This window comes from Corticium candelabrum, chromosome 15 (assembly GCF_963422355.1).
Source record: "Corticium candelabrum chromosome 15, ooCorCand1.1, whole genome shotgun sequence".
In the NCBI taxonomy this organism is placed as follows: Eukaryota; Metazoa; Porifera; class Homoscleromorpha; order Homosclerophorida; family Plakinidae; genus Corticium; species Corticium candelabrum.
The window spans coordinates 2,170,712-2,183,211 of record NC_085099.1 but is presented as its reverse complement, the minus strand read 5'-3'; the positions used below and the strand labels follow the sequence as shown (position 1 = coordinate 2,183,211).

General features: G+C 42.7%; 3 protein-coding genes across 3 annotated transcripts in view; all 3 read right to left on the bottom strand.

Annotated features, from left to right (window-relative positions):
• Positions 1-1,951, bottom strand: part of LOC134190634 (uncharacterized) — a 5,001-nt gene extending 3,050 nt beyond the window's left edge. The window contains exons 1-2 of the mRNA XM_062659093.1: positions 1,748-1,951; positions 249-471 (exon numbers count right to left, since the gene is read on the bottom strand). Of these exons, the coding sequence (XP_062515077.1) occupies positions 249-470 (222 nt within the window). The 5' untranslated portion in view covers position 471; positions 1,748-1,951. The remainder of the gene's footprint in view (positions 1-248; positions 472-1,747) is intronic.
• An 88-nt stretch (positions 1,952-2,039) lies between these two features.
• LOC134190635 (early estrogen-induced gene 1 protein-like) lies at positions 2,040-5,742 on the bottom strand. Its single transcript, XM_062659094.1, has 12 exons — positions 5,509-5,742; positions 5,332-5,452; positions 4,780-4,809; positions 4,611-4,724; positions 4,505-4,551; positions 4,367-4,449; positions 4,106-4,303; positions 3,999-4,051; positions 3,850-3,935; positions 3,733-3,776; positions 3,171-3,243; positions 2,040-2,297 (listed from the first exon to the last, which is right to left on the bottom strand). Exons 1-12 carry the CDS (start codon positions 5,640-5,642, stop codon positions 2,252-2,254), a joined length of 1,029 nt encoding a protein of 342 aa, XP_062515078.1. The 5' UTR covers positions 5,643-5,742; the 3' UTR covers positions 2,040-2,251.
• Positions 5,743-6,458: 716 nt separating this feature from the next.
• LOC134191679 (sarcosine dehydrogenase, mitochondrial-like) overlaps positions 6,459-12,500 on the bottom strand; it is a 9,788-nt gene continuing 3,746 nt past the window's right edge. Inside the window, exons 5-9 of the mRNA XM_062660297.1 lie at positions 11,964-12,102; positions 11,801-11,905; positions 8,176-8,326; positions 7,540-7,965; positions 6,459-6,832 (exon numbers count right to left, since the gene is read on the bottom strand). Of these exons, the coding sequence (XP_062516281.1) occupies positions 6,562-6,832; positions 7,540-7,965; positions 8,176-8,326; positions 11,801-11,905; positions 11,964-12,102 (1,092 nt within the window). The 3' untranslated portion in view covers positions 6,459-6,561. The remainder of the gene's footprint in view (positions 6,833-7,539; positions 7,966-8,175; positions 8,327-11,800; positions 11,906-11,963; positions 12,103-12,500) is intronic.

Sequence of the window (12,500 nt, the reverse complement as noted above, 5' to 3'; positions counted from 1 at the left end):
ACACGCTCTTTGTCTGTTATTTCTTAATTATTTGTCTGTCTGTCTATATGTCTGTCCATCATTTTGTTCTTTCTCTCTGTTTGTCCACTTGCCTTTTGTCTGTCTATTTGTCCATCTGTCTCTACCATATACCTCAAACCATTCAACTGTCAGTCTACCTATCCAGTAGGTACTGTCCACTGTAGTACTCCTAGTATCACACAACTATCTGCCTTCAACATACCCAAAACACGCACAACATTCCACACCTGAAATGACAGTCTAATAGAGTCAAGTTGTGTTATGTAGTTGTTAGAATCTGTGACAATGATCGCCTGCTCTCTGTCAACATTGATTTGAAATGATCGCAGGCTAACACGTTCCACAGCAAAGCCCGGAAATGGAGTACGAAGGAACTCCTGAATGCGAACGAGAGTGACTGCAGTCGGACGGCCAGGATTCCCTCTCTCGGTAATGGTCAACGTTGCCATCCTAAAAGCATAAAAAATATATTTCCTAACGAAGCTGTAGTGTGTGTACGTGCGCTTGAGTGGTGTGTGTGTGTGTGTGTGTGTGTGTGTGTGTGTGTGTGTGTGTGTATGTGTGTGTGTGTGTGTGTGTGTGTGTGTGTGTGTGTGTGTGTGTTTATGTGTGTACGTGTGTGTTTGTGTGTGTTTGTGTGTGTGTGTGTGTGTGTGTGTGTGTGTGTCGCAGTGTGTGTGTGTGTGTGTGTGTGTGTGTGTGTGTGTGTGTGTGCGTGCGTGCTGTGGCTCAATTGGTTAGAGAGTGCGTTCGGAGAATAAAAACATCCGGAACCTTGCAGGATTGCAGGTTCAAGTCACAGTGATGGCGAGCTATGGCATAATTTCCTTGGGCAAGAAACTTACACACAAATTGCCTCTCTCAACTCAGAAGTACATATGAGTACCTGGTCTTTGACTGGGGTAGCAAGGCCTCCGACTACGACAAAGTCCATCAGCCACTGGGATCCAAGTGGGACTTCGAGTGCCCACACCACAGTCGGCGTCGCAGTCGGTGCTCCTGCGAGCATCTGGCCAGGCTCTAGGAGATTGCTTACCATAGCCCATAGCTCCTGCTTAGTGCACAGGAACCCAGCCATCTGGCTATGGGCATTACCATTTAATGACAGCTCCTTATCCATTTGCCATTTGCGTGCACGTGTGTGTGTGTGTGTGTGTGTGTGTGTGTGTGTGTGTGTGTGTGTGTGTGTGTCAGTGTGTGTGTGTGTGTGTGTGTGTGTGTGTGTGTGTGTGTCATATGTACGTACGTATATCCAAACAAATCAATAATTCCAAATCTCGACGTCAACTCAACCAACCCCTCTGAACATCCATTTTACTCACTCCCTCCACACAAACACAAAATCGTCCACCAAAATCCATCAACACACAACACTCCTTCCAGTCGCAAAAAAAAACATGAAATCACATCACACCATATTTCTACACACCTGTAATACTATTATTGTATGTTTAAATTCCTATATGTCACTGTATATTGAATATTGAAAGTACGAATTCCCGGATATTCGTTACTTCCCCTTTTCTATGACGTCATCCGAAAGTGAGTCATCGCAACGTGCAGACAACAGAACCAACGTACAGTCACACATACTAGGCGACAAATGCTGTAAGAGCGACGCCGTTTGCGTGTCAACAAACGTCGATATCGTGCGTTTTAGTTCTGCAGCCGGAAGTTGCAGCGCATTTGCGTGGAACGAATTCAAACACGAAGAAAAATCTCTCACCTGTTGTTTCTTACTGTACCAAGACGATAGGCAGTGTTTAACAGCAGTACACAACGCTGTTTTCCGTGTTCAGAGATGAGAGAACACCAGGATATTCATGAGTAACCCGGATACTTATAAATAACTATGAAAATCGCGCGCTTGTGTCTACGATACGGCAATGAGTGATTAATACTCTTCGTAACAAAGTCGTTAAATTAATTTATTTAATTTAAATATATAATTTATATTTAACATTTTCAGTTGTGTCTGTGATGCATGCAGATGCACGTGACGTTACACATGGCCCGGATGTTCTGAACACTGCAATACTTTTTCAGTTGCTACAAGCAAATCAACCTTATGGCCTTCGTTTTAATTTACTCAGACGAGTACATGTATGTCTGTACTCAATATAGACCAATAACTAGCTTTATAGAAACAATAGAATATGCTCTAGAAAAGAACATGAATAAAAGACAACCAGCGAAAAGCTACAGTTAAATATACATTCGATGTCACGGCCTATTGTGCTCCCGTCATGATGACGGGCTTGTAGCCACCTGAAAATCTAATAGAAATTGATTTCAATACAACATGAGTTGGTTGTGGATAAAACGTTGGTGTTACTGTGTGTGTGTGTGTGTGTGTGTGTGTGTGTGTGTGTGTGTGTGTGTGTGTGTGTGTGTGTGTGTGTGTGTGTGTGTTAGCCTCAAAATTCCAGACCAGAGAGCGCGCGAAGTGCAAACTCTAGTCTGGACCAAGTCGATACTAAAATGATTTCGGAAGTATTTATCAAAAGCGATGGTAAATGGTGTCTAACAGCGTAGGATCGTTTTACCTAGATCAACATATCATTTGTAAATGTCATGACATCTCACAAACAAAGAAGAGACGTCTGCAGTGTTTGCAGCGATATCTTGGTGGACGGCATGAAACCACGACTCTTTGATTCTTCGGCAGACCGCTACCTAGTCTAACCGCTCGACTAGCGAGACTACCGCTCTACCAGTTGTCAAAGGTGATGATCTAGCAACGCTGCTGTGCATGTCCTCTCACCGCAAACTTGAAAATATCAAAGAACTGAAGCTGAAACTAAAACTAAGATGTGTGTGTGCAGAGTCTGATCATTGTTTTTGGCATGCAGAGTCTTGTCATTGTTGTGGCGTGCACTTAGCCGCCCACAAGGATTTCACATGCGCAATCAGGTGCTAGTGCACTTAGCATAACCAATTATTGCTAAGCCAATCAGAATTTACAACCGAGATTCGGGTTGTAGAAGCTGATTGGCTAAGAAGGGTTATTTCCGAAATCATTTTAGTATCACCTTGGTCCAGACTAGAGTTCGCGCGCTTTGCACGCTCTCTGGTCTGGAAGTTCGAGGCTATGTGTGTGTGTGTGTGTGTGTGTGTGTGTGTGTGTGTGTGTGTGCACGCGTGTGTACCTAATATCGGTGCCTGACACGGTCGCTTGGCCGCTGGGACTAACGAATAGTTGTAGAGAGCTTCTGCTGATAGCTGGAAGTAAATGAAAAGGTATCAATTAAATGTATGAAACTGGTGTGGGTGTGTGTGTGTCCATCCGTGTGTGTGTGTCCGTCCGTCCGTCCGAGTGTGTGTGTGTGTGTCCACCTGTGTGTGTGTGTGTGTGTGTGTCCGTCCGTCCGTCCTTGTGTGCGTCCATCCATGTCTGTATGTGCATGTGTGTGTCCATCCATGTCTGTATGTGTGTGTGTGTGTGTGTGTGTGTGTGTGTGTGTGTGTGTGTGTGTGTGTGTGTGTGTGTGTGTGTGTGTCAGTCCATCTGTGTCCATCTGTGTGTGTGCGTGTCCGTCCATCTGTGTATGTGTGTGTCCATCCATTTGTGTGTGTGTGTGTGTGTGTGTGTGTGTGTGTGTGTGTGTGTGTGTGTGTGTGTGTGTGTCCGTCCGTCTGTGTGTGCACATGAGTCCATCATTTTTTCATGCTCCCTGTTTACATACAATTGTCATCTAGATTGTATCTCACCTCCATTATGTCCATCAGTTTCATCGCCTTCCATCACAGACTGACTACAAACAGCAACACACAAACACACAACACGTGATACCAGCCACACACAATTAACACACAAATGCGGCTCACTTGTTGATAATCTGATCAACAACTGCTTCGGCTGAAGCAGGTACGTCTGATCGTTTTCCTGTTGTTAATAGAATGTCACTTGGTTTCTAATCACACGACGACATCAGTCACTCAAACACAACACGAGGCATCACAATTGAAATGCTCACTCTTAGTCGACTTCCTGCTGATGCTGGTAGCTTGTCCTCCTCACAGAACGAAGCTGGAAAGACGTGACATCACTAGAAGGTCAAACGTTTGACAAATGAGAAATTACGTGTGCGTGAATGAACGCCGCTGTGAGGTCTCGACGACATGCTGATCGTGCTCGTTTGACTGGCTTGTCGAGAATGCGACGACGACGGACAACCGCTGCCCTGACTAGCTTGACGAGAATGCAGAGGAGGGAGAAGACCCGATGCACTCGACTGATGTACATGCGAACTGCCTGAAACAGACAGTGGGTTAGCTCCGCCTAACGACAAACAAAAAAGTTAATATATTATATCATATAAATAATAGCAAAATTGTTGATGACCTGCTGGCATGTCTCTTGCCATAGCAGCTTCAGTGTGTGAACTACTGAATGCATCGGTCAACTTCACTCTCACCAATTCCGGTCTGAGTTACAATTGTATTACGAGACTACACACCATAACATGTCAACCATACTTACTTCTTGAAACAAGGATCGCCCGAAAGTAAATTGACATTCACACCAACCTACGATTATCAATCAATTAATTAAATAAATATATAAATTTCAGACGTTTCACTCCGACCTTCAGTACAGAGTTGTCTTGCTTCTTCGCGTTGCTGTTGCCGAGCAACAACATTCTTGTTGTCTGTAGCCCGGCACATGCGTATTGAGCAAGATTGATGTCAACATAGCCAAGCTGCAAATTTATTACTATCAATGAATGCCACAATCAATAAGCGGTGTCTACGCACCTTCTCATATGACTTGCCACCTTTTGTCTCCTACAAATCAAACATGCTAATGAATCTGTTTTACACCGATAGAAAGGTAGTGGAATGAAACTGGCGTGCCGACTCCACCCTCCAACCCGCCCCCTTAATTGCTACTGACACCTCATCAGAATGTCATCATGCAGGACGCTGCAAGAAACGGAAAGGAGCAGACGGAAACGTTAGTCGTCACCGACGTTCTGAAGGTCACCAGAACAAGAAAAAATGTCACACTTGCATAATGACACAATTTCCACCAATCTAGCAGATACCGCCTTGTCTATTAGCATGGAAACTATCTGACTGACTCAGCTCTATGACTGAAGTCAGCCTTTCGGTTGTACACACAATCGATTTGACTGAAACGTCGGTCATCGCGTATGTGACCGAAATGTAGGCGCATGCGGCAATCGACTCGCGACTGAATGGCACCTGTGACTGCACCGCTAGTGAAGCACAGCTGAATGGCCTATATAGACCGACGGTCCATGTGTTGACGATTTTGCGTCAGAACACCGAACGCCGCACACTCACCATTCGAATAAACAGTCGGCACATGCAGTCGCTGAGAATGCCGTCGCTGGCCGGGGCCGTCATTCGGCACTCAAACGTGAACTCCTCGTTCCACGTCACCGTGTGATTGCTAATCGCCTGCCTGTACGCACACAACAATCACCCACGCGTACACAGAGTCACAAATCATTGCCCTACCTTGCCGTCTTGGCGGAGAAAGATCCGCCATCGCCGAGCTTCACCTTCACGAATAGAACTCCACTCACAAACGGCACGTCACTCAGTTCGTAAAGTGTGAGGGAGGCAGAAAACCTGAAACGTTTCTTTTTCATCGCGAGGTCGACCCCTCGTGCAGCATGTAAGGTACTAGAGTTACGAAATCGCGACGTCCGACCAACCGGTCACTACGTCACGGTAACCACGCCTGGAAGAATAAACACAAACGTGTATATCCCGGATATAGGCGCACATTTGTTGGAATTCCGAGGACTAGTAAAAGCAGAACTGTCTACTGTTTCTTGACTGATTAAAAAAGGATGCTGTGAAATTAATTTGAAACGCTTGAAATAACAACTTAGTTTGTCTGTCTGTTCTGGTTGCTTGTCTCTCATCTCGCAGATTGGTTTTAAATTTAATATCAATAACTCACAAAAATGACATTGCACTACCTGAGATTCCGAGTATAATTTGTTGTATGTAGCCTCTACGTGTTTGTTTCTTAGTTTGTTTGCTTGTGTGTGTGTGTGTGTGTGTGTGTGTGTGTGTGTGTGTGTGTGTGTGTGTGTATGTGTGTGTGTGTGTGTGTGTGCGTGTGTTTGTTTGTTTACCAATTGGCTCCAAGTCTGTAGTTTGTTACATATAAACAATTAATTAATATGAAAGCATTCAATTGTAAGATACAAAAATTAATTTTTTATATACACATTGATTATTAACATCAATGTTAAATTTTGTATTTGGTTAATCAAAACAAAAACAAATGCTTTGGATAAAAATTATGAGCAGAATTGAACAGCTAATCTTACCGTACGTCTAAGTGTAGTATTCTTGACTACTAATTTATACAATTATATAATAGTTAATATATAACCATTTTAAAATTAATATAAAATTAATTAACACAAATATGAACGTGAACCTGATTAATCAGTGAGCAGTAAATTTCATATGTCTGTCACACTTACAAAAATGTAGAAACGGTCGCTTACACAAAATTCTATTGAGTCAACGTGTTTATGTAACTTGTTTCTCTCAGTCAGCATTGGAACATCCTTTGATTCGATTGTTCTTTGGATCAAATGGTGACTTCAAGTGCAGAGTGGCTGGAATGGCATCTCCCATCACTTCAATAGTGTAGTGACCATCACTGAGAAATTCATTACTAACAGTAAGACCATCTGGACGGGAAACGTATCCATAGCCAATGCTCTTCTGCAGCCAGTATCCATAGTCTGCTCGACGTAGATAACCAACACACACGCCATCACGCCAAATGCCCTCCACACCAAACAGAACTTGGTTTCTATTCACACACAGTATAGTTTGAGATGGCAAACAGACAGACAGACACACAGATTTGAACTCTTACTCTACCAATAACAATCGCTAACTTTACATATGCATAACAATAATAGTCAATGAACAAAATGTTGAACGTCTTTATTATACAGAAAATCATCAAAATTGCACTTAGACAACTTCGATAAATTGTTAAAATCACACGAGAGTTGCAAGACTGAACAACTACAGACAGTTGCTTTCTCCATCTATCTCTAAAGTCTGTTTTGTTGCTTTTTCCATTTGCGTCTTTTGAAATTTTGGAGATCTTATCAAGATAGTCTTCAGCCATAGGGCCTCAAAAGCTAAAGTGTTCAAAAACCAGTGGAATACATGTTGTATCAGATCCTGCTATAGACTGCTGTTGACCATATTTTGTCATTTTTAGACAGACAGACAGACGGAATTGCAGAGGAAAATGAACAATTGGACGACAATGAAAGAGACAATCAGAACATCATTCATTAGAGTTTTAGTTGTATTCGATCTGTATGTCTCGGTAGATGGACATTTAGCTTAGCAGTTTTACCTACAGTGTTCTTGTAAATTTTGCTTTTTTGTGTTCAATAGTGAAAGAAGACAGTCAGACAGACAGGAACACAGAAGGACACAAGGACAAACTGACGACAAACTAACAAACAAACAGTTAAACAAGCAGAAAGACTCACTAACTTGTCAACTGTAAAACAGCATAGTTTCTTCATCAGTCCACGTGCTTTTTCTTTCTCTATCGCTTCTCGTCCCAAAAATGGTACATTAGATTTGAGTTTACAAGTAAATCCGAGTCCTGCCTCAAGAGGACTGTCATCCGCTCTCACATCTTCATGCCAATGTCGATATCCTTTCTCAATACTCAACGAATCAATAGAACGATAACCAGCATTCATAATGCCGTACTGTCTGCCCGACTCCATCAGAGCGTTGTACACGTGTGAACATGATGATTCCGGAATATGCAGCTCCCAGCCGAGTTCACCAACAAAAGTCAGTCTTATGGCTCTGACTGGCTTGCCTGCAATATCAATGACCTGATGAGTACCAAAAGGAAAGGAAGCATTACTGAGATCAGATGTTGTCAGCTCTTGAAGCAATTGCCGACTAAACACAAACACAAACAAACAAACATTGCAGTCATAACAACAATATGATGCAAAAGGCACACGCAACTGTGTGTGTGTGTGTTTGTTTGTTTGTGTGTGTGTGTGTGTTTGTTTGTTTGTGTGTGTTTGTTTGTGTGTGTGTGTGTGTGTGTGTGTGTGTGTGTGTGTGTGTGTGTGTGTGTGTGTGTATAGAAAGTGTGGCATCTACCTCAGTGGTCCTTGCACACTCAACATGCCCAACTCTTCTGTACTGTCTCTCAATTGGCAGTCGAACTTCATGTCGTTGATGATGTTGTTGATATGGCAGAAATCGTGTTGGCCAGAACCACCACCAGATGTGATGTAAAACGCCTTGTCTCCTATGACATAATGAATGTTACATACCATGACATACAGAATCTTTGTGGAAACTAATAATAATAATAATAATAATAATAATAATAATAATAATAATAATAATAATAACAATCGGTTCGTACCTTCTCTGATGACATCCAGATGAAGTTTGGTCTGGACAAATGTGCTGTTGCACACTTTGTCAACGGCAGACTATCTGGACACAACTCTGGGGTGACGGTAGGAAAAACGGACACCATCAACTGTCTGGAACCGGGTCAAGTCTACAAGTACTTGGGTGTAGATGAGAGTAACGGTATTCAGCACAGCATGATGCGGGAGAGACTCCGTCGCGAGTACTTGCGCAGAGTGAAGGTGGTTCTCCGGACTGAGTTGTATGGTCGGAACAAGATTCTAGCCATCAATGGGTTTGCACTACCGGTTCTCACTTACGGTTTTGGCGTCATTCATTGGGGGTGCACGGACCTGCAGCAGCTCGATCGACGGACCAGAAAGCTCCTCTCTATGCACGGTGTCCACCATCCTGCTGCGGACGTTGACCGACTGTACGCTCCTTGCAGTGATGGGGGTAGGGGGTTACAACAGATTGAGTCGACAGATCAATCTTGTATTGTGAGGCTAAACTGTTACCTTGCTGACAGTTCTGATCCTTTCATGCAGATGATACGGGAGTGTGACTCTGGAAAATCTTCACACTCGATCAAGCGCATGGCTTGTCGGTTTACTGCACAGCTGCGGAGGAATCTTGCTTCGGACGATAAGTCGCAGAACTTACACAGGAATGCATCCATCTCGGTTGAAGGTGGCTTCGAGCAAGCACCTGAAACAGATGCGAGACATTACCGTACGTGTTGCAGTTCTCTTCGTGTGCGATCCTGGAGCGGGAAGCCTTGCACGGGCAGTATCGTCGTCTCACTGAGCAACCGCCTGTGGACATGAAAGAGACCTACGGATGGCTAAAGGCAGCAAATCTTCCTGCTGCAACTGAGGGACTGGTTGTTGCTGCTCAAGACCAAGCTCTTCGGACTCGGTACTATGAGCGCAAGATTCTACATCGTGATGTCAGTCCTACACGCCGCATGTGCAGTGTAGGCCTGGAAACAGTCGACCACATTGTGGCAGGCTGTAGTGCTTTGGCACCGACGGACTACACTGATCGACACAATCAGGTGGCCTCCATCATTCACTGGGATGTTTGTCGCCATTTTGGGGTTCCAGTGGAGAGCAGATGGTACCGGCATCATCCTGATAGGCTTGTGGAGACGGATGACATTACTATGATGTGGGATACCACCATCCCCACTGCCAGGAAGATCAAAGCCAATCGTCCAGACATCTGTCTCAGAAATAGGAAGACAAACACTTGTCTTCTTATTGATATCAGCTGTCCTGCTGATGGCAACATTGGCAAGAAACATGCTGAGAAGTTGGCGAAGTACAGCGACTTGCGAGTGGAGATAAGCCACATGTGGCATTGTCGAACACTGGTGATTCCGGTGGTCTTGGGAGCTTTGGGCACAGTGCACGCAGGTATTGCACGGTGGCTGGACATTATTCCAGGTCATCACAACCTGCAGCACTTACAGAAAACAGTGCTTCTGGGATCTACTCGGATCCTTCGTAAAGTCATGTCTTCTTTCTAGACAGCCGTGATGGTCTAAGTACTTCTGAAGCAGGGTTTGCTTCCGGTACTTGTAATAGACTTTACAAACCAGACTGATCTGGTTGAGCACGACACATAATAATAACGGTCCGTTGACGATGACATTCAGTGCTTTCCTTGTGGTCGTTGATATCCACTAGGTGTGCTGTCCACTTTTCGCGGTCACCGTAATGCCTGCAATCTATATCAAATTGGCTAGTCATTGATCGCCGTATGGACTACACGGAAACATGTACCCCGCTGGGCTCACCTGCTGGTTTGGTGGGTGCCCAGATGGGGGTAAAGACCCCACTTGCCCATTATGGAGGGGCATAGCAACACATAATAATAATAATGATGTTTGTCGCCCTTTTGGGGTTCCAGTAGAGAGCAGATGGTACCGGCATCATCCTGATAGGCTTGTGGAGACGAATGACATTACTACGATCCACCATCCCCACTGCCAGGAAGATCAAAGCCAATCATCCAGACATCTGTCTCAGAAATAGGAAGACAAACACTTGTCTTCTTATTGATATCAGCTGTCCTGCTGATGGCAACATTGGCAAGAAACATGCTGAGAAGTTGGCGAAGTACAGCGACTTGCGAGTGGAGATAAGCTGCACGTGGCATTGTCAAACACTGGTGGTTCCGGTGGTCTTGGGAGCTTTGGACACAGTGCACGCAGGTATTGCACGGTGGCTGGACATTATTCCAGGTCATTACAACCTGCAGGACTTACAGAAAACAGTGCTTCTGGGATCTACTCGAATCCTTCGTAAAGTAATGTCTTCTTTCTAGACAGCCGTGACGGTCTAAGTACTTCTGAAGCAGGGTTTGCTTCCGGTACTTGTAATAGACTTTACAAACCAGACTGATCTGATTGAGCACGACACATAATAAAAATATTTTTTTTCTAGGGTACACTTTCACCAGAGGCCTAATTCAGAGCCGTAGGTACCGTATGCATGCAGTCCGGTCAGTCCGGCTTTGACCAGGGTATCTTTCAAAACTCTCCTTCAGACACTCTGACAGCCAACAATTGCACGAAACATCTGATTAAAAATATAGGTGATTAAATAGTTAATATATTTATAGTTGAAACAAAAAGTAAATTGTAGCATCTTGAATTAATTCCTATTCAGTGGTGGTGGAGCTGGGGGTGAGAGGGGGTAATTCCCCCCAACTTGACAATCAACAACTGCGGAGACAGGAAATGCCTACTGAAAGCTCACCCTACTTCATGTACTCTGATGTCCTTTAATGCCCCGACCCCCCAACTTGTGACTCGCTCCTCCACTCCTGCTATTTACCCTACCCAAAGGAGACTGAGGTCATTGTGTAGCCATGTATTACAGTAACTGTTGGTAAATGAGAGTAACTAATCAAGAATCTGTTGTACAATAGATTATTATAGATACCACATAGTATGCTGAAACTCTTGGCACTGTCATTGCACCACACCCTCTTAGTGTGCATGCTAGGCCGGACCACTTCAAATGCTTCCTACGGGACTGAATTGTATGTGTAGCAGTGGTATATGTGGCCATAGGCCGCTCTTGCTCAGCGCAAATTGGTTTATGGAGACACAGACAAAGTCATAATAGAGCTTAGTTGTATCGACTACTCAAGTGTAGAGTGACTGTTGGTTCTAGACTTGCATCTAGAAAAAATGTACGTAACACATTGTATGGATGTAAGCATGTCCATCTGTCTGTTGTTCCATTTGTCTGTCTGTTTGTCCCAAATTTATATCAATTAATTAATTAATTAATTAAATTAATTGAAATATCAATGACCATCCAACTGTGCTTTCATACACTTAGTGACTAACCTACAACATTCTGTATTCCAGTCTCTTCTGGGTTGACAACATGCCACACCAAATCGCTTTCCACTCCACCGTGACTATTCAACATACATGTATACACACTGCGACCTACTCAACACACAATCTTCACATCGTCAACAAACAAACAACTCGTAACCATTACAACCTGCATTGTGATTTACATTATTGGTGCAGATCCAATCGGCTGCCTTCTGTGCATCACAACCCGCCAAGTAAAACTTGCCGAAGGAAGACATGTCAAAGATGGCCACACCCTCACGACAAGCAAGACTCTCTTTTCCAATCTGCAAAAGTATATATAAATATGAAATAAATATAAAATAAATATAAAATAAATATAAAATAAATATATATTAAATATAAATAAATATAAAATAAATATAAAATAATATAAAATAAATATAAAATAAATATTATATCTATTATATATTTATTTTATATCTATTTTATATTTATTTTATATTTATTTTATATTTATTTCATATTTATTTTATATTTATTTATATTTATTTTATATCTATTTTATATTTATTTATATTTATTTATATATTTTTTATATTTATTTTATATCTATTTTATATTTATTATATATATATATATATTACATTTATTTTATATTTATTTCATATTTATTTTATATTTATTTATATTTATTTTATATCTATTTTATATTTATTTATAT

Coding starts and splice junctions, on each gene's coding strand:
- LOC134190635 (XM_062659094.1), bottom strand. CDS start 5,642: ATGAAAAAGAAACGTTTCAGGTTTTCTGCCTCCCTCACACTTTACGAA. Junction 4,725..4,779: donor GTGGCAAGTCATATGAGAAG/GTGCGTAGACAC, acceptor ATAAATTTGCAG/CTTGGCTATGTTGACATCAA. Junction 4,052..4,105: donor CGGCGTTCATTCACGCACAC/GTAATTTCTCAT, acceptor ACGTCTTTCCAG/CTTCGTTCTGTGAGGAGGAC.